Source organism: Agelaius phoeniceus, chromosome 8 (assembly GCF_051311805.1).
Source record: "Agelaius phoeniceus isolate bAgePho1 chromosome 8, bAgePho1.hap1, whole genome shotgun sequence".
NCBI lineage: Eukaryota > Metazoa > Chordata > Aves > Passeriformes > Icteridae > Agelaius > Agelaius phoeniceus.
Window position 1 is genome coordinate 33885568 of NC_135272.1, and position 26495 is coordinate 33912062.

The 26495-nt window shown below is 47.5% G+C and overlaps 1 protein-coding gene across 4 annotated transcripts; it reads left to right on the plus strand.

Annotated features, from left to right (window-relative positions):
* The first annotated feature begins 1553 nt into the window (after positions 1 to 1553).
* On the plus strand, positions 1554 to 25315 carry PRKAA2 (protein kinase AMP-activated catalytic subunit alpha 2). 4 transcript variants are annotated; one of them, XM_077182559.1, is made up of 10 exons: positions 1576 to 1798; positions 7789 to 7930; positions 9888 to 9981; positions 11287 to 11431; positions 12260 to 12347; positions 15142 to 15366; positions 16322 to 16826; positions 19181 to 19307; positions 19532 to 19787; positions 20775 to 25315. In XM_077182559.1, exons 1-9 carry the CDS (start codon positions 1705 to 1707, stop codon positions 19768 to 19770), a joined length of 1659 nt encoding a protein of 552 aa, XP_077038674.1. In that variant the 5' UTR covers positions 1576 to 1704; the 3' UTR covers positions 19771 to 19787; positions 20775 to 25315. The 4 variants fall into 4 exon arrangements, with proteins under 4 accessions (XP_077038676.1, XP_077038674.1, XP_054494427.1 ...); XM_077182561.1 differs by having other exon boundaries at positions 1554 to 1773; positions 19532 to 25315; XM_054638452.2 differs by having other exon boundaries at positions 1577 to 1798; positions 19532 to 25315.
* Positions 25316 to 26495: the final 1180 nt, after the last annotated feature.

The following is a 26495-nucleotide window of genomic DNA, read 5'->3' on the forward strand; positions in this document are numbered from 1 at the left end:
ATGTACATCAGTTGTGCTGGTTGAACAGAGATGGTTTCATCATCCTATAAACGGTTTTGTGTTACAGCAACCTTTCTGTTCTACCCCCAGCTTGTTATTTTAGTTATTTATGTTATTGGATTTCTTGAATTAAGCTGCTGTTTTATTATTTATGATAGCACAGTTGCATAGGCTGGTCATTATTTTATCAGGGACCCTGTGTTTACACACACTGTTCCAGCTTCCCAAACAGCTCTTTATTACCTTGGAGCACAGATTGCATTTGTGACTGCCTTCTGCTACTTCGTGCAGCTGAATGAGAAACAAAGAGCTACAAATTAACACTATTAGAATGTGGCAGGACCGCTTTCCAGAATGGCTAGGTGCCGATTTCGGTGTTCAATCATGCTGGTTTTTTGGGATGAACATCCATTCTTTCTTTTTTTTTTTTTTTTTTTGAATGTAAACAATTCATGTGGTCCAGACAGAGTTTATGTTCTAGCCAGGGAGGCTGTCACTGCGCCCCGAGCACAGTGCCACCAAAGGAGGCTGTCACCCCCAGGCAGGTGCATGGCAATTGAAGGTGCACACAGAGGACAGTGCCACCGGAGGATGATGTCCCTTGTGGCAGATGCTGCTCCCAAGGGCTGTCACCCCAGGCAGGTGTGCGACAATAGAGAATGTACCTTCTGCACAGTGTCACCCGGAGAGGGCGTCACCCCCAGGCAGGTGTGTGACAATAGAGAATGTACCCTCTGCACAGTGTCACCCGGGGAGGGTGTCACCCCCAGGCAGGTGTGTGACAATAGAGAATGTACCTTCTGCACAGTGTCACCCGGGGAGGGTGTCACCCCCAGGCAGGTGCGTCTCAAAAAGGATGTCACCCCCGGCAGGTGCACGGCAATAGAGAATGTACCTTGAGTACAGTGTCACTCGGGGAAGGTGTCACCCCCAGCAGGTGCATGGCAATAGAGAATATACCCTCTGAACAGTGTCACCGGAGGAGTGTCACCCTCGGCAGGTGCCTCTCTAAAGGATGCTATGTCACCCCCGGCAGGTGCACGACAATAGACAAGGTACCCTCTGAACAGTGTCACCCCCGGCAGGTGCATGACAATAGAGAATGTACCCTCTGAACAGTGTCACCCCCGGCAGGTATATGGCAATAGAGAATGTACCCTCTGAACAGTGTCACCCCCGGCAGGTGCCTCTCTAAAGGATGCCACGCCACCCCCGGCAGGTGCACGACAATAGACAATGTACCCTCTGAACAGTGTCACCGGAGAAGTGTCACCCCCGGCAGGTGCCTCTCTGAAAGGATGCTATGTCACCCGCGGCAGGTGCACGACAATAGACAATGTACCCTCTGAACAGTGTCACCCCCGGCAGGTATATGGCAATAGAGAATGTACCCTCTGAACAGTGTCACCCCCGGCAGGTGCCTCTCTGAAGGATGCCACGCCACCCCCGGCAGGTGCGTGGCCACGGAGAACGCGCCCCGAGCGGTGCCACCGCGGAGGGCGTTGCCCCGGCAGGTGCCGCCCCGGTGGGTGTGTCCCGCAGGTGTCCCCGCGGCGGGCGCTGCCCGTGCCCTCCCCGCCGGCCGCACCTGGCGGCGCCGGGCGCTCCCCGCCCCCGGGCCGGGCCCGCCGCGCTCCGCTCGGCGCCGCTCCCCGCCCCGCCGGCCCGGCCCTGTGCATTGTGGTCCGGCGGCGGGGGGCGAACATGGCCGAGAAGCAGAAGCACGATGGGCGGGTGAAGATCGGCCACTACGTGCTGGGGGACACGCTGGGGGTCGGCACCTTCGGCAAAGTCAAGAGCTGAGTACCGCGGCCGCGGGCGGGGCCGGGCCGAGCCGGGAGCGCCCCTCGCCGCCGCCTCCCTCCTCCCGCTCCCGCGGCCTCCGCGCCGGCATCGCTGCCTTCCCTGGGCTCCGCTGCCTTCCCTGGGCTCCGCTGCCTTCCCTGGGCTCCGCTGCCTTCCCTGGGCTCCGCTGCCTGGGCGGCATCCCGGGGGGAGCGGCTGGCGGAGCCGTGCCCGGGGCGCACGGGCGGGGATGCGGCGGTGGCGGGCGGGCGGTGGGAGATGCAGCGCTGGCCCCTCGGTGCTCGGGGCGGTGGGAGATGCAGCGCTGGCCCCTCGGTGCTCGGGGCTGTGGGAGATGCAGGGCTCGCCCCTCGGTGCTCGGGGCGGTGGGAGATGCAGCGCTGGCCCCTCGGTGCTCGGGGCGGTGGGAGATGCAGCGCTGGCCCCTCGGTGCTCGGGGCGGTGGGAGATGCAGCGCTGGCCCCTCGGTGCTCGGGGCGGTGGGAGATGCAGCGCTGGCCCCTCGGTGCTCGGGGCTGTCACAGCCCCCGGAGCCCGTGCTGCGAGCAGCACCCACCCGAACTTGGCTGCCGCGCTCGGAGGGAGGTGCTGGGCAGGCTGGAGGCGCTCCGGCATCCTGCCCCTCCGTGCCGGGAATGCGCTGCCGTCCTTGCCAGGGCCCGCAGGTGCTCCGGGGTGCTCCTGGAGGCAGAACCGAGGCGGTTCGTGGTGCTGCCCCGCCGCGCTCCGAGCATCGCCCCGCGGGATGGAGGGGCAGGGATGGACGGGCTGCGCCTGCACCTGGGGAAGGGAAGGCTCCTGAGAGACCTGAGAGCACCTTCCAGTGCCTAAAGGGGCTGCGACAGAGCTGGAGAGGGACTTCTGGCAGGGCGTGGAGTGGTGGGGCAGAGGGAATGGCTTGGTGCTGACAGAAGGCAGGGTTAGATGAAGTGTTGGGGAGAAATTGTTCCCAACAGAAACTACTAGTAATAACTACTGGTTATAACTATCTCTATTGTGTTGTAAATAATTATTAATTAAGTCTATTAGTCTCAGCATTATCATCATCAATGAAATCAGTATTTTATTCATGTAAATATATTTTGTCATCCTTAATCCTCGTGGACCAAGTTGCATGAAGATTCCATTGTAGTAACTTAATCAAGCGCTTCTCTCAAAAAGGCTTCCAGTTTGCAAATTCCATTTTTAAATGAATTAATTATCAACTACCTGCAAATAAAAGGCATTATGAGTCATTAGAGTGTCTCGAAATTTGAAATTGTCTCAAAATGAGAAATTGTGCAGGTGAGGAGGCTCTGGCACAGGTTGCCCAGAGGAGCTGTGACTGCCCCATCCTTGGAAATATTCACAGCCAGGCTGGATGGGGCTTGGAGCAGCCTGGGGTAGTCAGAGGTGTCCCTGCCCATGGCAGGAGGAGGGATGAGATGAACTTTAAGGTCTCTTCCATCCCAAACTGTTCCAGGATTGCAGGATGGGGGCTCCACACAGGGATTCCTTGTCCAGCCATGCCAGAGCAGCCAGCTCACATCCTGAGGGCTTTGCTTTACCTGGCTCTGAGGTTTGCAAATATTTGCATTTCTTTTTTTCCCTGTGGATTCTGCCATTACGTGCAAATTTCAGTTTTTAAACAAGGCACTAAAAAACCAGAAAACCAACAAAATTCAGTGTCTGAGCTGTGTTTCCCCGTTGGAATTTGGTTTAGCACGAGCTGGGGGAGCAGCTCAGTGTCCCCTCACCCCACTGGGATGTGGCTGGGCAAAGGGGGTGCTGTGCCTGCCCCCAGTTTTAAAATAAACCCAAATTGACAGCAGATGAAAGAAACCACCACAACCACTGCAGCTAAGTCCACCTGTGGCCATTAATCACGCCCCTAAAAATATATTGCTGTGTATAATCCCAAACCACAAATTTACTGTCTAAAGAATTATCAGAATAAATACTTCTAACAGTAAGGACCATTTAAATCACTCGTGTGTAGTAGCAGACCTCAAAACTGCTCCAAAGGCAGGTTTTTTTCCTTGCAGACCAATTTAAACTTGCCAACAATACCCTTTTTTTTTTCCCTAAACTAGCACAAATACCCCCTACCCCACATATGACCCGAGTGTGGTAAAAACAGACGTTTTCCAAAGAAATATTTCAAATAACATAAAAGAGATTTCCTAGCTCAAAATCCTTTATAGGTGAGTGGTACCCTTTGTATGTTTTTTTTCCCTTAATACTTTGCTTACAACTGACAGGTGAGGTTTGTGTTTGAGACTGGGAACTGAAATGAAGAAATGGAATCTCCCATTTATATAGAATTACAGCATTTTAATCGAATGAGTTTTAGAAAAACTTGTATTCACCTGAGAAAAGTAGGGGTTTTTGTTGATAGATTCAAGCATTGGGTATTGGGTATAATAATTGCTGTTTCAGGGAGAAGTCAGGTGCCATCAGTGACATTTCTTGTTGCTGATGTGTTTTCTTCAAATTCTGCCTTGCACAAGGTTCTGGTTTTGGTGCCTTTTGTTGCCTTACTCGTCAAAGTTAAGAAATCATAATTTACAGTTGTTCAGGATTATTGTTATTAGGGACATAAGAAATGGCAATAAAAGGGAGGATTTAGTGACATGGGGTACAAACCAGGGTTTCAACCCATGGCTGGAGCAGAGGAGTCATTTTGAGCCATCAGGAGCCAGAGACACGACAGAAAAAGTCCCTGACTGCCTGGGACATCCTCCTAAAAACTGGCTGAACACTGCAAGAAACTGTTTTGTTTTAAGCCCATTCAGTTTCTTGATCTCATTTACAGAAAGTCCACTGAAGGCATGGAGGGGAGCAAAGAGGCTGGCAGCTGAGGGCAGAGTTTTGGTGCTAACACTGAAATTCCATCTGGAAGTGGGGATGAGGACCCAGCCTCTGTTAGAGGAGAGGAAGGTGGCAGGAGCTGATGTGGTGGATGGACAGGAGGTGTCATGTCAAGGCTTGAAGTTACCACACAGCATTTTTACCAAATGTTGTTATTTTCCCTGTCCTCCAGGCCAAAGATAATTTACAGAAAATAGAATTATTTGCAGGAAAAAAAAAAATCTAATTTGCAGAAAATCAGAATAATTTGCAGAAATAGAACTGTGGAGGTCTTGGATTTGGGAGTTTAGCAGAGCCTTGGAGGAAGGAGGTGGCATCTCCTTCCCAGGGGATTGGCAGGAACAGATGAGACAAATTGTGCTTGCTGTGGGCTTGTCCCACCCTGTGGGTCCCCAAAAGCTCTGCTGTGACCACAGTGAGGTTCACAGTAGTAACCCAGATATTCTCCCTGTGTGATGCTGCCCGTGGCATCCTTGGTGGCTCCTTTGCCTGGCTTGTTTGCCACCAAAGTGACAGATTTGTGGTCCCTTGAGGACTTGGGTTGTGTTTGTGTCACCTCCATGGGCTCCAGTTGGGATCAGATCCCATTTTTTTCCCAGGCACTGTGGCATTGCTGCTGAAAGACAAACTTGGTGTCAGAGGGAAGATAAACTAAAGGAGAGGAGGAAGGACAGGGAGAGGCTGAGACAACACACAAGCAGAATTAACACAGCATTGCTAAATATATGCTTGGGATGGATTTCATTGTTCCCTTTGGGCTGAGATAAGGGCCAGCAGAGCTGATAGGGAAGGAGTTTCCTCACCCCTCCACAGAGCTCCTACATTGCCCTGAAGCATTTGCAAAGATGTTGACTGCTTGTGCTGCCTGAGCTGGCAGGATAAAGAAAGTGATGCAGAAATCCATGCTGTCAAGGGGTTTGTTTATTTATTATCTGTGCTCATGGTGCTATAATCACTATTCCTCCTCTTTTTTTTTTTTTTCCTTCCTTTTATAAAAATAAGCAAATGTCAAGAGTCCCCTTTCCACTTTCTGAATCTGGGGAGGCAGTGGGAGGGAAGGAGGTGTCCTCACCTTGGGGTGAGGATCCTCTGCCATGCCTGGGGGAGACCTGGGACTGCCCCTCACTTCTGGGATGGACCTGGGCTTCAGTGACTCTGTGAGCAGAGGGAGGGCTGTTCACACTGCCTGTGTGTGAATTCCTGCAGTCCAGAGAGCCCTCAAAGGCTTGAGAGTCTCCCACCACACAGGAGATTGTGTTCCCTCTTTGTCTCTCTCTCTCACCGAGTTCAAGGAGGCTCAACCAGTCACTGGGGACAGAAACAATAATATCTCTGTATCCAATGCTTACTGTAAGCAAAAGATGGATTACAAAATAGGCTGTTTATTTTTAATTATTAATGTGTTTGTGCTAGCAAACCTTTGCAGAGTTACACGTTGTTTGTCACAGATGGGAAAGGGGATGAACTATTTGGCAATAGTATTAAAAACAATAATTATTCATTCTGGGCATGGCCTTTTTTTTTTTTTTTCCTCCCTAGTGTATAATAAAAAAATTTCAAAGCATATGCTGAGGCAAGGCCAGAGAGCGTTGTCCTGAAACAAAGGGTGGTAGAAATCAGGGTTTTCCTCCTAGTTCAGTGAAAAAACTTTGCTTCACCTCCCTGCAGCGCTGCCCTGCTCTCCTCTCCCTGAGGATTCACCAGGGAAAATGCCTCCCTGGACTATTTACAGCCCTCTGAGGAATTATCTGCCTCCTCCAGCCCTCAGCTAATCCCTAAATTGCATCTCTGCTGCAAAGCTGAGTTTATTTTCATTCCACCATCTAGTAGTTTTAAGTATTACGAGGAATAAAATGGACATGCAAAGTGGTGCTTTAATTTTCAAGGGCAGTAAAGTGTTTTATTTTTAGGATGCTCTTCTTGAGGAAAGAATCTCTGGCAGGTCTTATCTGGTGGCTAATAATAGTGACCTGGTGTGCCCTGAGTGCTGCTGCCCTGCCCTTCTCACACCTCCTGCTCACCCCGGGTGCTTCTGATCAGCTCATTAGGGCTGCCAAAATTACAGGCTCTAATAATGTAATAACAAGGTTTGCTGGCAATAATTAACTCCTTGCACTGGAAGGGTGATGCTGGTAATTAGAGAGCACAAATATTTACTGTAAGCAGGTTTTTCTGTGCAGGCTTTAGGAAACCATCCGTGTGTCACTGTTGAATATCATGTTGGAAAATGCTGAGAAGGGGCAGCTTATTCTGAGAAACCCTTTTGGGTATAAACACCACATTTTAAGCTCTTTCTTCTCTCTATTTCAATATAAATCTTGCTATTTCAATATAAATCTTGCTTCCTGGGAGATTTTTTTTTTGTGTGTGTGGTTTGTTTATTGATAACAAACGGATCCCGCGCTGAATTAGTTTCACATCATTAATTACAATTCCCCCAGTGACAGTGGCGCTGCTCCTCCCAGTTTATGGGTATGATTTTTCCCTGAACACAGGAGATAAACATCAGCATCTCAATGCACCAAGTGCATTTTTAAAAAAAAAACCCATATTGGAGTTTGCATCCTTCCTAAAAGCAGAGTTTGCTGCTGCAGTCCAGCAGTGTTCCTGCAGCTTGTCATCAAAGCAAGAAGCACGCTGGGGGAAGTATAAATAGAAATTCATTTTAGTAATGCAAATCCTGCAGTCCTATTTTGGGCAAGGAAAATCCCCATACCATTTTTTAAAAAAAAAGAAGTGTGATGGTCTAGTTTTAAAGCTGGGTTTATGAAGGATTTTGTCTACCAGTGTGTTATGGTGGAGATTCTCCTCTGCCATTTAAATATATCTGTTTCTGATTATTATAGCTTTTACATGCTATAAATCCTTGCAAATTAGCTTGGGGTATGGCCTCCTCCAGCAACTCACTCTTATTTAGTGGAGTGCTTTTGGCAGATAAGTCCCCTCTCTTCTGCCTTCTATGACTCCACTGGGAAAACAGTGAGGAGACAAAAACTTTAAAATATTTCACACCCTCATCTTCTGCTTTTTTCCCCTTCAGAAGCGGCTTTTTGCTTACAGTGCCCCAAGCTGCTTGTGTGAACCCTGCTGCACTGTTTAGTGACTTTGCAATGCTCTCTCTGTCTCTAATAGTTGGTGAGCACCAGCTGACAGGGCACAAAGTGGCAGTGAAAATACTGAACAGGCAGAAAATCCGCAGCCTGGATGTGGTGGGGAAGATCAAACGAGAAATCCAAAACCTGAAACTCTTCCGGCACCCTCACATTATCAAGCTGTGAGTACCCTCCCTGCCACGTGTGCAGCTGCTCCTCTCTGCACAGAGACCTCTCACACACAGCTGGCTGGCCTTCAGGAGATGGATTAGGGCACTCAAAATTGGGTTTCCTCAAGTTTTTGTGTGTTAGGCGATCCACTGGCACAGGTTTCCCAGAGAAGCTTCCCCATCCTTGGAAGCGTTCAAGGCAAGGTTTGGATGGGACTTTAAACCACCTGGGACAGTGGAAGGTGTCCCTGCCCATGGCAGGGGTTGGGATTGGATGGTCTTTAATGTCCCTTCCAACCCAAACCATTCCATGATTCCATGAACTGCAGCACGGTCAGGCTCTGAGAGTGCAACCTTGGCCTCCACTCAATAGGATTTATGTTTTAATGCACTGATTAGCCAGAGCTTAAAAGAACATTTTTTTTTTTTTCTTCTTCTTCTTTCAAAATTTATTATTCAGACATAAGTTTTGAAAGTCTCCACTTTGATGAACCTGAGTTGGGGTCGTAAATCAGCACCTGCACTGCAGCCTCTGGGATTCCTGCTCAATCCCCAGCTTGTGCAGCCAGCCCACATTAATGAGGCACTCGATAATATCTTTGGCATTCCTATAAAAGAAAGCTGTTGAATGGTAACTGCAAGGGTAAGTTGACATTTAGGTCAGCCTTAAAACTGGCATGAGATATAGCAAATACCTGGGACTTGGAGGCAAGGGAAAACAAATTCTCTCTACAGTTAAATAACTAACCGTGCAGCAACTGTTGACTTTAGAGTAACTTCACAGTTCCATGGATTTATTGGAGAACAGATTGGTATTATTTCATGAAAAAAGCGCCAGCAAGACTCCTCAGCTGTGTGCCCAGCATCCTGCAAGTCAAATCCTGTTCACACATTTGTCAAAGCAGTAAAAATTAAATCCAGTTTGACAATATCTGTGTCCTGTGATACATGTTGCATTCATGAAATACAGTGATAAAGATGTGAGGAGACTGGGGCACAAAAACCTCTTTCAATAAGATTTTTAATGTATATAAAAGAAATACTGGGGCAATTAACAGTAGCTTAGATGTCTGGGTCCAAAGCTCTTCAGAAAAATGAGGTTGATGGTGTTGATTTTTATGGGAGTATCCCACATTCCCTTGCCACCCTCTTAAAAATTGCTGAAATCTCTTTGCTTCAAATTACAGTCCTGTAAAAAGTAATGAAATTCATATGAAAAAAAACCCCAAAACAACAGGAACAAAACAATGAATCTGAAATAAGAGAGAGGGAGGTCCCAGCTGGTGCTGCTGTGAATTCCTGGGGCTGCATTGACCTCAGTGATCACTGGCAGTTTGTTCCAGATGGGACACTGAAATGTCTTTGCAGCACTCAGGGATCATTTTGAAGGAAAATGGAGAATAAATCTGCAAGTTGAAGGTGATACCCTGGGTTTTTCCCTCCATTCTAGAAGGATTTCCCCCCATTCTGGAGAGATTTAATATTTGAAAAATAACTTCAGGGGGTCTCCTTTTTGTTTCTGTACCTGTCCAGAGGAAGTTCTCTCTAGTGCCTAGAACTCTTTATCTCTTTTTTATCTTGATATGAGGGAGACCAGATGGATCCTCTCCTTGCCCTCAGCTAGCCAGGACTTCATTTCTAAAGCTGTTGTTGCAGATCTTACCCAAAATGGAAATTTGAAAGTCAGGGCAGTCCTAAATGTGGTAAGATTGCCTGGCAGATATTTCAGAGGATTATTTAAAGGGCTGAAGGAAGATCATAGGTCTGGAAAAGAGGTCCTTCCACAGACAAGTGAAAGATTATACTGGAAACGAGAGACAGCTTTTCAGAAGTGGAAAGCTGTTAGAAATGCAAGATCCAAACAAATCCTTATTTGAAGTGTTGATGTGGAATTAATAATCTGTTTAAAAGCCTTTCCCTGTTCCTAATGATGTATTTTTTTTTTTTAAATCTGCTTGTGTTTTTGAAGGTACCAGGTCATCAGCACACCAACAGACTTCTTCATGGTCATGGAATACGTGTCCGGGGGGGAATTGTTTGATTACATCTGTAAGCACGGACGTGTAAGTGCCAGTCCTGAGCCAGCCCCAGCACATGTGTGGGAAGAGGAGGGTGTTCAGGAGCAAAATCACTGCTCAAGGGAGCACAGTTAAGGTTAAGGCCCAAAATAGAAGTTGCTTCACAGCAACCCCATCTGGGGTGTCTCGTACTGGCTCGCACAAAACTTGTGTGTGATTTTTCGCAGTGTTCTCTGGTGTATTTTTGACCCTCAAACCAAAATATCCAAGGTAACGTGTTGCTTAGGGCAAATATTTGGAAAACTGGCTTATTTTTGTGATTTTTAGCTATAGGTTGCCTCTCAAAACCCCCAGGATCAGCAGCAAATTTATGGCATGGGAGGGGGAAGACCACTTGGTGTGGTCTCCACTCCTGTCATTCACCTCTCCCAGAGCCCCCTCTTGGTTCCATGTCAGGCTCTTTGAAGGCTTTTCAAGGATGTGGCTTATCTGAGCAACATTTTCAAATGCCAGCAGTCCCACTGGGTATAAATCACCTGTGAAATGTGAGATTTTGGTTAGAAGGAAAATCGCTGGTGTCTGCCCCGTGGAGCAGTTGCAGGGCAAGGAGGTAAAAATGGGCCAAAGTGGACATCCAGAAAAAGGGTTCAGGTGAAGGATCAGCCCAGCACATGTTCCCTCTCTGTGCTACAAAATCAATACATTTACTGCAGATTGGGCTAGATTAGTGTAGTGGTCAATGGAGCTGGCTCAGTTTTCTTTCCTATGTACAGTTCTGATTTCTCACACGTGTTACCCATCTAGATCTTTTCAGTGGCTGATTTGGATCTTTTCTGATAAACTCAGTTTTTCATGGAGGGAGTCTTTTGGAATTCAACAGTAAAATAATAATTGAAAATATAGTTTCTCTGATATAGCTCATACAACTTTATTAGCTACACAGGTAATTAAAATCACCACGATATTCCAGCTTCACCTGTTGCTTCCAGAGGAAGTCCATAAGGAATTGCTCCCAGCAACGTCCTCTGTGGTGTTTTGTCCAGCCTGGATCTGTACCAGTCCCACTGGGACAGCAGGCCACTGTCTGATAGGTGCCACCTTTAAATTCTTGTTGACATCTCAGCTGAGCTGAGGTCTCACCTTTCATCTCAGGGCTGTATCATTTTCAAACGCTGGCACATTGTAGAATACAAGGGTGAGAAATCTGCTTTATTTGCTGCTTCTGCTCTCAGGCCCTCTGAGATTTTCCCTCTGCACTCTGGAAGCTTTTTTGGCTCTCTGCTAAGTGCAACCTTCCCCTGCCTGAGTGCACACCAAGCCCCAGCGCTGTTCCCTCTGCTGTGCCCGCAGGTCGAGGAGGCAGAAGCTCGACGCCTTTTCCAGCAGATCCTGTCTGCAGTGGATTACTGCCACAGGCACATGGTGGTGCACAGGGACCTGAAGCCAGAGAACGTGCTGCTGGATGCACATATGAATGCAAAGATAGCTGATTTTGGTATGTGAATGTGCCCAGCAGCATTCCAGAGGCACTGGAGTGTGGCCAGGGAGCAGCAGAGCCTGCTGCCCCAGCCACCTGGAAATCCCACGCTCACCAACACTGCCCTTCCTGCAGCAGCAGGGATTACCTGCTGCAGGCTGCTCCTGTAGTGGCACTGAGAATGGAGCAGAGGATTTGTAAATCTCTGCTGTGTTTTAGTGTAATCACCCGACGTCAGATTTACCTAATTTGTGTTTGAGGCAGGCTGGGTGCAGCTGATTCAGGGGGAGCTGGCTGTGTGTGTTTATTTTCGTGCATGCTCTCCCTCTGTTTGGCCATGTGCTCTTGGCCTCAGTTCATTTTACAACCAGCAGTAACAGGAGTCTCTAAGTGGTATTAGGGGTTGAAATCCATTAAAATACCCAGGCTACCAACTCTGTCCTGGTGAGTCCTTTCTAGCAATGTAAATCCTTCTGAAGATTTACTCATTTCACAGCCCCAGTTGCCATATGAAGTGACTGCTCTGGGATGAATTATGTCTCTTCTCCTCTGTGCTCTGGGATTTGCAACATAGAGGAGCAAAATTGGCCTGGAGTGAATATTTCTTGGTTGGATGTGGGAAAAAAACCCAACCCAACAAAAATAACAAACAACAACAACAACAATAATAACAAAAGTAATAATTTTCAAATCAGTTCAGAGAAGTCTATCTAAATTATATCAACAGTTCCCTTCCAAATATCCCACTCCACTTCCCTGCCTTTCCTCTGTGTGACACATGTCACACAGCGTGTCTGGACCTTCAGATCAAACATCAGTGTGTAATAAGCATTTTGGTTTTTTTAGGACTGTCCAACATGATGTCAGATGGTGAATTTCTACGTACCAGCTGTGGTTCCCCAAATTATGCAGCCCCTGAAGTCATCTCTGGGAGGTAAGACATTCCATTTCTCACCAGAGTCTATGTGATCACATGGAGTTTGAATTTGTTCTTGGTATTGGAAACAGCTTTGCACGTCTAGTAAAAGCAGCTGAATCCTTCCAACCTGGATTTTGTGTTTGGGTGAATCTGTTGGCAAAGATCCGAAGGTTTTCTTGCTTGTTTTACTTCTCAGTAGCTGTAATAGCAAACCGTGTTTTGCTACAGGTGTTTACTTTGGAGGAATTATTAATACCAGATGTTGACTGTTTATATTGCTAATTAAAGAGGGTGAAAATGACTCTTTGGATGCAAATACTGAGGTTCCAGGTGGAAAGGCTTTTCCAGGCCACCCCCTCCTCTCCTGCCCACCTGTAATATAAAACACGGTGTTAATGAGGAAAACCATTCACTAACAAAAGGAGCAGGAAGATCTTTAATCCCTTCCCAACACTGGCAAAGAAAATACTTGTCTTCTGGTTCCTTGAGCTTGGGGTTTTGGCTGTGGCAGTCAGTTCAACCTTCAGAGCTTTGTTTTGAGCTGATTCATTGAATTGACAAACCTCCTCTGTGGTTGCATCTCTCAGCATGAACATCTGTACAGCACATGGAGTGCTGGGCACACCCCACAAGGCTGAATTGGACTTCCACGTGTTGATACAGAAATGTTGCCTCCTGTATTTTGCTGTCAGGAACAGAAATTATATAGAATGTACATTTTGCCCTAATTCTCTCTGTAATACCTTAGCAAAGATTGCAAATACAGATTTTCAAATTTCCCTCCTCTGAATGATCCTTCAAACTGCTCATCTCACTATCTGCTCCTATTTTATTTTGATTTCCCTTTGCCATGAGCTTTACTTTTCCCAATCCAGTGTATTTTTGCCTATATCTGTGGCTTTTAAATAGAACATTTTGTTCAGAATGTGTTTGCTGTGATTTTGATTATTTTATCCCTGTTTACACCAGAGCAAGTTTTGGCAGAGCATCCTAGGAATTAGACTAGCATCCAAAAACCTGTTGTGACTACAGCTCTGTGTGTGAAATGAAACCAAGTAAATCCTCATTGTCAAGAAGGGGACAAAGCAAGAAACTACTGGGATGCCAAAAAAATAGCATTTCCATCTCAGTGGAGGCCAGACACGTGTTTTTCAATTTGTATAGGAGACAAGATAGATCAGCAAGGAGGATTTAGTCCTCGAGTGTTCCAAGGGTCCAGGCAATGCAGCTTAGTGACAACGTAAGTAAGAATGAAAACCAAAACCAAGCCCACAGGTTGCACTTTTTGGCTGGCTGCAGCTGCATCCCTCCCTCACCACTCCCACCTGCAGGCCCAGGGCTGCCTGAGTTTCATGGCCCTGCTCAATGTGCCAAGCTGGCCTCTTCTCAGAGCTGCATTTGGGGGGGACAGGCACCATCCAGCCTCCCTGCCCTGCTGGTGGCTCTGTGGGGCAGGGGGGAGCTGACTCCTGGCTCCTGCTGCCTGCCCTGATAGAGCACAAGAGCAGCACAGTGTGACAGCTCAGGCTTCAGAGCCATAAACGTGCATTTCATGTGGGCTTAAAGGTCCAAAAAACTGTTCAGGCAGTGCTCTTGCCAGTGAAAGAATCAGGTTTCTGATCTGTGGGAGCTGGGCATGGAGGCAGGGCTGAGGAGGCATCCAGCTCAGCCTCTGCCTTTCCAAAATGGCTTTGCTGCTGTCCCTGGCCTCAGCAGGGAAACTCTCACCCTTGGAGAAGCAGACCAAGTGTTTTGGGGATGTTCAGAGAATGGTCACCTGCATGACCAGCGTGATTTCCTCCACACTGATAGGTCTGCAGTGATGCTTTTCAGGAGGAGCAAGTGCAGCATGCTGAGGTTTCATGAAGACACTTCTGTAGGTGCATTTCAACTTCTGTATTTGGGTTGGGCCTCACAGCCCAAGGGCAAGTGTTGCCTCCCAAAATCTCTGGGGAGGCATCAGATGTAGCAAAAAGAGATGAGCAGGAGCAGCAAAGCTGTATTATTTGGGGTGTCCTGAGTTGGTGATGGCAGAGAGCACATTTGGCAGCTTGTAGGAAGCAGGAGCACTTAGATCCCAGCACACCAAAAATAAACACTCAGAGATAGAATTATCTGTTGCTGCTTGATCTGCCTTGTTCAATGAACAGGAATTGCTGGGGCAAAGGAGCAAACAGCCTGGCAGGGCTCTTGGAAATGTGAGGTTTGGCTTTTTGGAGAGTTTGGTGGAGGCAGGGTGGTACACAGGAGTGTGGGCAGCCAGTGCCAGCCCTGCCATTCGTTTCCCTGAGCACTTTTGGCTGAGGCCCATTTGGTTTGGGGGGGAGCCACGTGAGCAGCCCTGGTGTGGGCTGGAGATCTGTCCCTGCTGGAGCTGGCAGAGGATCCCCCCATCTACACCCTGACTGAGGAGAGGATGGGGTGACACAGAGCCTGCACCCCGACTGAGGAGAGGATGGGGTGACACAGAGCCTGAGGAGAAGGTGGGGGTGACACAGAGCCTGAGGAGAGGATGGAGGTGACACAGAACCTGCATGGGGTGACACAGACCCTGCACCCTGACTGAGGAGAGGATGGGGTGACACAGACCCTGCACCCTGACTAAGGGGAGGATGGGGTGACACAGAACCTGCACCCTGACTGAGGAGAGGATGGGGTGACACAGACCCTGCACCCTGACTGAGGAGAGGATGGAGGTGACACAGACCCTGCACCCTGACTGAAGAGAGGATGGGGTGACACAGACCCTGCACCCTGACTGACGAGAGGATGGTGGTGACAGCTTTCTCCTCTCCTTGTCCTCATGCAGGCTCTATGCTGGCCCAGAGGTGGACATCTGGAGCTGTGGTGTCATCCTTTATGCCCTCCTGTGTGGCACTCTGCCTTTTGATGATGAGCACGTCCCCACCCTGTTCAAGAAGATCCGTGGGGGAGTGTTTTACATCCCTGAATACCTCAACCGCTCCGTGGCCACACTCCTCATGCACATGCTGCAGGTGGACCCCCTCAAGAGAGCCACCATCAAGGACATCAGGTGGGCTGGGGTGGGCTGGCTGCCCGTGGGGGCCTCTGGTGGCTTTCCTGGAGGTCACCTGTTGGCAGGTGGGCAGGGTGGTTTTCAGGAGCTAATCCAGATGGTTTTTGTCCCAGGTGATTCAAGGACCAGCCCTGCACCCCTTCTGTGCTGGCTGGAAGTGAATGATGATGAACAGGATGAGGATTTTTATGTATATTTTATATACAAATACTTAAAATTCTATTTCATTGCATTATAAACTAGCCTTAAAAATCTCTTAACAGCACTTAGCAAAAGCAGCTGTAGCTTGCAATAATCCCAAGAACTTAATAATATCCAACAGCCATTTTTCATTATTATATTTCAAGATCACGTCCCTATGGGTACCAGATAAAGGGGTTAATCATTGCACTTAATGTATATCCAAAAGAAAAGGAGGAGAAACCCAAGAGTTACTAATTTAATATATAAATTACATGTAGCTATATGCTAAGCATGAACACAAATGTTACTAGGGCTTCCAGGAATTCTCAGGTTTTCAATGGACAGCCTTAATTTTACCCTTTAAGCAAACCCATGCAAACTTCCTTATTTTATTCCTTAATTCCTTAGGATGAGAGGACTTAATTACATGTTAGAGAGGCTGCACATGTGGTGAGATTACTGTCAGTACATAGAGCCTATAGACAAGGCAGTGTGTAAGTTTTAGACACTTAATTATCATTCACCACATTGAAATTAGTGAGAATTGGATATTGGGCATGGGGATTGGGTAGGTTTGATGCTCTGTATCAAAAAAAAAGGGAACCTTGGAAGTGTTGAGTCTCACTTCAAACCCAGTGTGCAGAGTGCCATCGGTGTCCCTGTACCGGGCTGCGTTTTGCTCCCCGCTCATCAGCTGGGGTTCACTCTTGTCTGGTGGTGCTTTCCCCACCTCCCCTCTCACATCAAGGCTCCTCTGTGCCTCCCCCAGGGAACACGAGTGGTTCAAGGAGGAGCTGCCCAGCTACCTGTTCCCAGAGGACCCTTCCTACGACGCCACGGTCATCGACGACGAGGCGGTGCGCGAGGTGTGCGAGAAGTTCGAGTGCACCGAGTCGGAGGTGATGAACAGCCTGTACAGCGGCGACCCCCAGGACCAGCTGGCCGTGGCCTACCACCTGGTCATCGACAACCGCCGCATCATGAACCAGGCCAGCGAGTTCTACCTGGCCTCCAGCCCCCCCACGGGCTCCTTCATGGACGACAGCGCCCTGCACATCCCGCCGGGCGTGAAGCCGCACCCCGAGCGGATGCCGCCGCTCATTGCCGACAGCCCCAAGGCCCGCTGCCCCCTGGACGCCCTCAACACCACCAAGCCAAAGCCCCTGACTGTCAAAAAGGCCAAGTGGCACCTGGGCATCCGCAGCCAGAGCAAGCCCTACGACATTATGGCCGAGGTGTACCGGGCTATGAAGCAGCTGGACTTCGAGTGGAAGGTAGGGAGTGCTGGGGTGGGTTTCTAGCATCCTTTATCCCATAAAATCAGGGAGCTTTCACTTGTTTCCAGATAGATAAGTGCCTCACCTGTTCCCAGACAAATGCCCCCACCTGTTCCCAGACAAATGCCCCCACCTGTTCCCAGATTGTTGTATTTGCAAGGAGTCCCGACGAGGGAAGGGAGGAAGGAATGATGCATCTAATTCTATGTTCTTAGAAGGTTAATTTATTATTTTATGGTATTACATATATAATATTATATCAATATTATTATTTAATATATCATATATATTATCATATAGTATATGTTTTATATATCATTATATTAAATATATAATATATTAAATATACAATATATTATATATTTGATATATATTATTATATATGTTAAATATATATAATATTATAGAATACTATACTAAACTATACTAAAGAATAGAGAAAGGATACAGACAAAATGCTAAAAAGATAATAATGAAAACTCGTGACTCCTTCCAGAGTCCTGACACAGTGGGACTGTGATTGGCAATTAAGTCAAAGCAATTCACATGAAACCAATGAAATAACCACCTGTTGGTATAAACAATGTCCAAATACATTCCAAAGCAGCAAAACACAGGAGAAGCAAATCAGATCATTATTGTTTTCATTTTTCTCTGAGGCTTCTCAGCTTCCCAGGAGCAAAATCCTGGGCAAAGAGATTTTTCTAGAAAATATGACAGGAACACCAGATAAATGCCCCCACCTTGCAATCATCCCTGCTCTTCCTTGTTAAGGCAAACTCACTGAATTAAGGTGCCAGCTGTGCTTATTTGTGCTTAGCTGTGGTGTTTCTTTATGGTGTGAAATAAGGTGCTCCAAGACTTCAGGTGGAAGGATGATTCTGCCTTGTTTAGCTGCAGGGATAAGAGGAGCTGTTCACGTTTCTAATTTTAGTGGCTAATTCCTTGCGAGGTCATCTCGAGTGCTCCTGAGCAGAGGAACTCTCGTTATTTCTGCCTGGTCCTGTCAGGACAGAAATGGTACAGGACAAGTTGTCCTAAAGGATGCACAGATGAGGGGCAAGGGGGTCTTGGGTGCAGAATTTGTATCTTTGATGTGGTGGCTTTTCCCTGATGGAGATGCAGCAGTTCTCACAGACCAGATGTGTTTTCAGATACTTATGGCTTCTTTAGTTTAGGGCTCAGCTTCTTGACTTAAATCCAGATGTTTTAACTGACAGTATTCACTGCAGGTATTTCTCCAGGGCTGTGCAACATTTAGTCACAGTCCTTTTCAAAGTTGGAATAATAAATCCCTAAGTTAGCCCTGGAGCTCTGCTGCTGTGCCTGACTCCCCAAATCCTGGTGCAGCCCCTGAGGTGAGCTCTCCTGGCTCGTGGCCTTTGGCAGCAGCATGATGTGAGCATTGGGAGCCAGGTAAGGAGAATTTCAGCCCAGATCTTCATCACCAGAGGGGCTCCCCTCCTCCCTCCAGGTCCCTAGTGTGGTACTGTGTGCATTTCACTGTTCTACTTCTTGAAAACCTCCTGCCTCCTCCTTATTTTTGATAATATTACATCTTTAAAACTAAGTAGCTTCCAGAAACCCCATTTCCCTGCACCAGGCAGGAGATGGACCGTGGCCAGGTGCATTTGCCCACATCAGCCAGACATTTTTTAGCTGCAAGGTTTTACAGGGAGTGAACAAACCTGCTGTATTTCTGCTAGAGCCTCAAAAACCAACTCAGCCCAACATCTCTGTGTAGGCAGTGCAGCTTATTTCATACGAGGAGGTTTCACAATAGCCTTTCCCACCCTAAGAATAGCTTCAGATGTGACTCTTCATCAGAATTAACTCTCCCATCCACACAGTTGCTTCATAAATATAGCACAGAGAAAAGATCTCACTGTAAATGAGATGCAGCAGATTGTGAGGTGGGAAGCAGAGAGGGGAAATACTCAGCCTGAGGCTGATCCACAGGCACTGGGTTTGGCTGTGCTGATGGGGGAGGCTGCTCTGCTCTGCCCAGCTTGCCCTGATTTCATGAGCACTGTACATGTGTGTGGGCCCACGAGTGGACTTTTTTGGTCCATGTGGCCATGGCTGCTGCTGAGGGAGGAGCAGACATCAGTTTTGTGCCTGGCAGATGGGTCACTGCAGCTTCCCCAGCCAGCAGCTGGTGAATCACAGCCTTAAGAAGAATATTTAAAGATGGGAGGAAACGAAGCCGCTTGCTTCATTTTATAGTGGTTGTCCTTTTGAGAAACTGTTTTTCCCAGATGATGTCGTGCTCATATTTAGAAAAAATAAGGGAGGAAGTGTTCCTGCTGCTGCCTGGAGTGTCCCTGCTGAGGGCAGGTTTCCCCTTGCAGGTGGTGAACGCCTACCACCTGCGGGTGCGCCGCAAGAACCCCGTCACCGGCAACTACGTGAAGATGAGCCTGCAGCTCTACCAGGTGGACAACCGCAGCTATCTGCTGGACTTCAAAAGCATTGATGGTGAGTAGGAGATGGAGGACACGCAGAAGGGCGAGGCTGGAAGTTTAAGAACCATCCTCTGCGTTTTGGAGCTCTTCCACGTGTGTCGTTTCAGCAGAAGCCCTTTCACGCCTCTCAAACTCTGCTGCTGTTCCCATTTCATCACCTCACCTGCACAGCCCCTGCCGAGCTAATCCCGCTTTTCCTCTCTTCTCCCTTTTTTTTTTTGTTTCTGGCTTTTCCAGACGAGGTGATGGAGCAGAGGTCTGGCTCCTCCACGCCCCAGCGCTCCTGCTCGGCCGCGGGCTTGCACCGGCCTCGCCTGAGCATCGACGCGGCCGCGGCCACCGAGTGCCAGTCTCTGATGGGCTCCCTGAGCGGCTCCTTCGTGGGCAGCATCCCCTCGGTGCCCCCCCGCCTGGGCAGCCACACCATGGACTTCTTCGAGATGTGTGCCAGCCTCATCATGGCCCTGGCCCGCTGACGGCCCCTCTGCACACCGTGAGGATCTGCGCCCACTCGTCTGCCCCCTCCTTTCTTTTGCTTCCTTGTTCTTCCTCCTCCTCGTCCCCTCACTGCCCCACAGAGCCAAGTCCAGATCCAAAACATGCTCCCCTCTAGCAAGGCACCAAGGAAATTAATTTCTCTCCTTGTGCCTTGCGAAATGTATCCAATACTCTTTTTTCTTCTTTCCTTGTGAACCCCATTGGGAAATGTTAAGGCTGTAAAGTAACAAACATTATCACTGAGTTTTTGGAAAACACCTCCCCCCTGGTTCATCCTGAGGTAATGGAGGCATAGCCACGCTTCCTGCAGGGGGTTTGATGTTTTCCTGATGCTGTGCAGAGCAGGGGCAGGCTGGGCTGAGCCAGGGCAGAGGGGTTGACCGGGAGCCCTGTGAGATGGAGTGCAGGGTGATGAAGCAGCTCTGCAGTGTTCACACCCAGGTGCCACCCTCTCTCACACTTTCCTCCCCAAAGCAGCAGCTGCTTAGATGCTTCTGCACTAGTGCAATATGACCTCCCTCCCCTCTCTTTTCCCCTCTGCTGAAGATGGGCAGGGAAGGCGGGATGTGCAAAGGTCCTGGTGCAAACCTGCCACTCTTTGCAGAGGAGTGTCCCTAAGGTGCAATCTTTGCAGAAGTGTCCCTAAAGTGCAGTCTTTGTCCCTGTGCACTCTTTGCAGAGGAGTGTCCCTAAGGTGCTTTATTTTGCCCAAGGGCTCCGGACAGCACTGAGCTGCTCGCCACGCTCAGAGCTGAAGGCAGATTGCCTTTTTCTCACCTCCCTCCAGCCTGCTCCCCCTCCCCTGCCTCACCACGGGCTCCAGGGGCTGAATCCCAAGCAGGGCTCAGGTGAGCAGAGGACAGGATCTGGATCACCCCCCTGAGGACCCAGCGCTTCCCCCGAGGGTTGGGATCATCCCTGATGGGCAGGAGCCATCAGCAGCGCACAGCTCCGGAGCACTCACCTCTCACCTTTCCCCTAGGACACTCTGCCTGTTGTCACCTCCCCAAAATCACTGCCACATCTGCCTTCCCTGCTGCTGGACACTCACTGCCCCTGCCCAAGGGCTCTCCTGTCCTGCTGCTGCTGCTGCCCACTGGACTGTGACCTTCGCTGCTCCGCTGACCAGGCAGGGATTTCCCAACCCGGAATTTTACTGTTCCTTTGCTACTGGCTATCTGAAGGATGGGATTTTATTTTTTGAGATGAACTGCGGGGATTTTTAAGGTTAAATTCTTGTTACCCAAGGGTAAACCCTAATGCATGTGTGACTTCTTTGTTTAAAAGAGTTGTTATTTTTTATTACACGGGATTAATCTAATGGGCAGCGTTGGCATCTGCTTGGCTTTGACATGGTATTTAATTCCATTTACTTGATTATGAAGTAATAGCCTAATCAAGGAACAAATGCTTTATGAAAGCTTTGCCAAAAATATGTTGGGTGGGGGGGGGTTGGTCTTGTTCTGTTGTTTTGGTTTTTTTCTTTTGTGTTCTGTTTTAAGAAACAAAGCAAAGAACTTTTGCTGGTCCCAGGTATGCAGTCATTCGACTTGAAAAAAAATGTAATCTGTCTTTTTGATAGCTTCTTATGACCCCTTGAGGTTTTTTCCTAGGGTTTTCTTTTTTGTACAGTTGCACTTTAATTTATACTTACTGTAAGTTTGTATGAGAAGCAAGGAAAAGAACAACAAATTAAGCCTTTTTTACTAATCATTTAAGGTTATCAAGACAAACACGGGATATTTTTGCCATCTACTGGCAGTTAAATGGACTTTTTCAGTTTGAAGTCCCTTTTTTTTAAAAAAGAACCACAAAATTGCCTTACTTTTGTTACAGATTGTGCTTGGATCCTCACTAATGTACTTTACAGTTGCAATTTTTCCAGAAGCCGCACAAAGTAGAAAGCTTCCAAAAAAAAAAAAAGAAAAAAAAAAGAAAAAAAATCAGTTTTTCTCTTGAACACTAAATCCAACACAGCAGTGGTTGGACTGTAAGAAATACTGGAAATATTTGTAGTGCTCCTAGGTTTTGTAACGAGCCTTTTATTACATTATGATTATTAAATAACTGCTCTGGGGTGAGGATGGCTTTGGTGCTGTGCCTGGTGGCTGCCAGGTGATTTGTGTCCCCAGTGCTGTGGTGTGAGTTTGGATGGAGAATCCAAACTCCTGCATGCAAAAAAAAAAAAACAAAAAACAAAAAGAAACCCCACCCCAGAGTCAAAGCTGAGGAACACCCAGCCCTTCAGCAGCTTTTGGATCAAGGCTGAGATGAGCAAAGAGCCCTGAAAGGTTTGGAGTGATGGGGATAAACCCCTTTGCAGGGGAGCAGGAGCAGCTGTAGGGCCAGGCATTAATTTCCATCCAGGAAACAGCAATGAGTGAAATGTATTTCAAATGTTAAAGGCTTTTCAAAGCTTCACTCCCAGCTGATCATCTTGCCAAGTCCTGGCAGCACCTGTAGCCCCCTTGACAAGGGGCTGGAGTGTTCCAGTCTGGGGCTCAGGAGCAGGTTGATGTACTGATGTCTTTTTTCAAATTGACTCTTGTCCTCTGGGATTTCCTACCCAGCAGAACTAATAGTATTAAGCAGCAGCAAATGCCCTTGGGAGGAAATATTTGCTTCCTGGAGGCAGGTGGGATTTCTAGGTTGTAGAATAAGCCCCTTGTGGCACTTGGCACCTTCTCTGACCCGTGCAAACATTAACTGCTGTGTGGATCTGCAGAACCAGTCCTGCGTGCAGGGCAGTCAGAGTTACTCAGCTTTCCATATGCAGAGACACAAAGAGATGAAGCACTTCCCTGCTCAGGGTCAGCAGAGGCAGTGGAAGGAGCAGGACTGGTGGAAGCACCTCCCCAGTGGCCACATTGGACTGACTGGTCCATCACAGCCTTGCCCAAATCCGTGCTGCACTTTGGAACAACCTGAGGACTTTCACTTCTTTTTATTATTTATTTTACCTTCAAATAGGCTGTGTTGTGTTTCCCAGCTGCAGAGGAGCTGCTGACCTCCAGTTACATTTTCCAGAGGAAGAGTTTAACTTCCACACTGTTACACTGTGGTCAGCTCTTTTTGAGTTATGCTGGTACATGCACAAGCGTCGGGAAAAGCAGGGTAGACAATATTTGAACTACAGAAACTTGAATTACTCCAAGTGCAATTCTTCAGAAGCCACTGAACAGCTGTGCTTTGCAAGCCGCAAGCTCACCCAAATTTTGCTTCAGCCAGAGGGGGAGAGAGACAAAATGCAAAGGATAAAGAGTTCAGATAGGCTCCAACAGAAACCTCCAGCTCCTGGATGAGTTAATTCAAAAATACCTTTTGCTGTTCTTCTTGGAAGCTATATATATGTAAATATTATATATGCATATATATAAAATGTAGGTGGCATCCCTGTCGTTGACCTCTCAGCTTTATTCTTCCAGCAGGGCAGGTGTGTGCCCTGGACACTGCCACCCCTCACTAATCCCAGCCTCTGAGAGGACCTGGACAAAGGGAATGCTATTTTTACACCCTCTTTTAGGTAAAGCCCATGAGTAGCTTAGCTCACCCCATCAGGCTTGGCATGGGCTTGGCCAGGGATGGGAGGGGAAGTGGCTTCAGGAGCTGTGAGAATCCTGCCTTTCCACCCCCCCAGCCAAAGCCCTGCTGCTGATGGGGTTTGGGGCAGGTTTATTTCCAGGAGCTGGAGCTGAGCAGGTAAAGGCAGCAGGATATTTTTTTTTTTCCCCTTCAACGGGTCAGAAATGCATCTTCAGCTGTGTGTCCAGTTTAGCATTTCACGAGGTGTGTACAAGCACAGGGGAATCCATGGGCAGTGTTGTAAAAACGTGAACCAGCTGGTTAGCGTGTGCTGTGTGTGCGTTTCTGTGTGTGATTATAGTGGCATTCGTGTTGGAATTGATGAGGTCTGAACAAAATAACCCTTCTGTCTACTCCTTTTCATTTCACTGCTCTTTACTGTCAGCGTGCAGCCCTGCAGGAGGAGGAGGGAGCTGAGTGCAGGACATGAACTCGTGCCTTCGCTGCGCGCCGCGGCTGCTGGAAGTGGCAGCTTTGTTTCACGAGGTGCACAATTTCCCCAGCTCATGCAGGATCCCCCCTCTGAGACATGCAGGCCATGTTTCTAAATACTTGAAGTACCATTTGTTGTGCAATTATTTGGCTTCACCCTTTTATTAGCTGAGAGGAGAGAGGGAAGAAGAATCGCACATCTGGATGAGCCAAGCCACCCCCCGCTCGAGCTCCTGCTGTTTCTTTCCTGGAAAGTTTTAGGGTCTGGTTTTGTTCCAGGTATATGATGGACCTTACTAGAGTCACCTTTCTTAAGGTCTTTACTTTGCTATGGGCTTTTCATTTAGTGCTTTCCTTTGGCTTCCTTAGCCCTCCCCTTATATATCCCTTTTTCATCATTTGCTTATTAAAAAAAATTGCAACAGCTTCTTGTAATTCTGAATTCCCAGTCTGCCTCCCGGCCATGGAGTTAATGATTCAGCCAGAGGTACCTCAGTCCCATGCCTGAGAGGTGAACTGGGTTTCAGGGTTCCCACGTTACACCTACTGATGGAACACTGACTTTTGCAGAGAGCACACCTGGTATTCGATGCACGGCTTTGCTCATTTTAATTGTCAAAATTAGGAGAACTAGACTGTGAATCAGAGCTCTACCTGCAAAGCACGAGTACCCTTTTGGTGTTAGAAAAAGTCTGTTTTCAACAAAAGCCTTGAAGTTCCTGCTGAAGCTGCCTTAATTTGAAAATCAAAGTTTATTTGTAAGACTCATCTCTGATAATTTTTTTTTTTCAAGTTTGGAAATAGTTTATTTATCCTCATCTCACAAAGCTGTGAAGTAGATCCTGTAGCCATGGTAATATTTATTCTTGTTGCTGAAAGCATGTTCATGTGTTCTGTATTATCATGTTATATTCACGTGGTTTGTACCTCAATGCATTTGTTTTTGTTTTTTTCTTTTAGAGCACAAAGCAAAACTGAATCCCAGGATCTCTGTGGTGTCCTTGGCCCAGCATCTTTGGGCAGACAAACCTCAGCTCTATGAGAGAGGTAAACGGGACTTGTCCACTGCAGTTCTTAAATTCATACTCTGAGGAGTATTTATGATTTATAATATTATGTATTTACAATATTAAGAGAAAGATACTGAACTTTAGAAAGTTCTGAGTAGAAGCATCCTTTCAAACATATCAGTAGCATGAAGCTCAGAAAGAAAACCCCTGAGCTCTATAAACACTCCATCCTTCTTGATATTTTCCATTTTGTCAACGGAGGGCCTGGAGAGGGTTTTGTTTCCCAATTCATGGCTGTAGTATTTTTGTTATGGAAGGGCACAGAGCCCTGGTTCAGTTTTGTCCTTTGTGCATCAGATAATCACAAGGAAGCCTTTTTCCTTCCATTTATGGTGTGGAAAGTGTTTCTCGGTGTACTGCACTGCATGTGATAGCTGTCTCCATGGTTGACATTTGCACTTTAATAAACTCAGAGATGAAAAGAGATAAAAGCAACAAATCCTCTGGATTTCCTTTCTGCACAGTCCCTTTCTGCAGGCTGGGGTTGGCTGGTGGAGTTTCCCTCTGGAGATCTTTCCATATCCCAGCTGTGGGACCACAGATGCCCCCAGGGCTTGGTGAGGGGCAAAGGGGAAAGGGGAAAGTTAAAATTTCCACATGAGTAATTTAAACAACTTCCCCAACCCAAAATCCATGCCAGGAGCCAGGCCCATGTATTCACATGTGCTGACTCAGATCTTCACTCCTTACAGCAAAGGAAGAAAGAGAGGGAAGCATTTTAAAGACATCACGCAAAAATAACATTTCACTGCAGAAAAAGTGCTGGGGACAAAACTGGGCACCTGTTTCCTCTGTGCCTGTGATGCAGGAGGATGTAACACCAGTTCAAGCACACAGCTGCAGGGAGTGCCCCAGATTTGTCCCTAAATTATCCCCTTTTTACACAATTTCAGTTCTCCCTCAGGCTCATCAACTCACAGCTGTTATCATGATTATTTCCCCTTCGAGGAGAAACGTGGAGGAACAGGGCTTAACACTCACATGAGAATTATTGTAAGTTTTGATGTGGTTAGGATGTACCAATAAGACTACAAAAGAGGAAAAAAAAAAAAAAGGATGAGTTTAATTTCCTGACCAATCTCTTGACCTAAATATAGCCAACCTGTGGTTTAATTGAGGAAATCTAAGTTGCTGTATCTAAAGCATTTTTTGTATTATCTGGAGTCAGCCCATAGCAAGCTCTTTTCTTCTTTGCATGCACTGGAATGTGTCCATGAGGAAAAAAAGCATTTCTAAGGGTATTGCAAGGCATCCTTGCATTAAATCAGCTGCCTCTGGCACTGCAGAAGTTTTTATTTCACAGGGATTTGGGCACAACCCCACAACCACTGGGCCTGGGGCTGCATCACGTCTGTCACAGGATACAGGGGGAAATTCCTAAAAAACCTTTCGTTTAAAATAAGACAAACTTGTTAAATAACTTCCTTGGGAGGCAAAAAAGAGCTTGCACATGTGGCTAATACAGGATTTGCCCCTAGTGCTTACAGAGGGAGTGATGAATAGACTTCATGAGTTGTGAATGAGCGGAGGATGAGGAAGGAGTGGAGGAAGGGGGTGTTTTCTTCAAGGTTTAAATCCTAAAATCACCATGGGAAAAAAAAAAACAAACCTGAGAAGAA

Bases quoted from the DNA above. Each gene is read 5' to 3' on its own strand.
- PRKAA2 (XM_077182559.1), top strand. From the start codon at position 1,705: ATGGCCGAGAAGCAGAAGCACGATGGGCGGGTGAAGATCGGCCACTAC. The intron at 7,931-9,887 runs GTGAGTACCCTC...GTGTTTTTGAAG, and splicing joins CACCCTCACATTATCAAGCT to GTACCAGGTCATCAGCACAC. The intron at 15,367-16,321 runs GTGGGCTGGGGT...TGCCTCCCCCAG, and splicing joins GCCACCATCAAGGACATCAG to GGAACACGAGTGGTTCAAGG.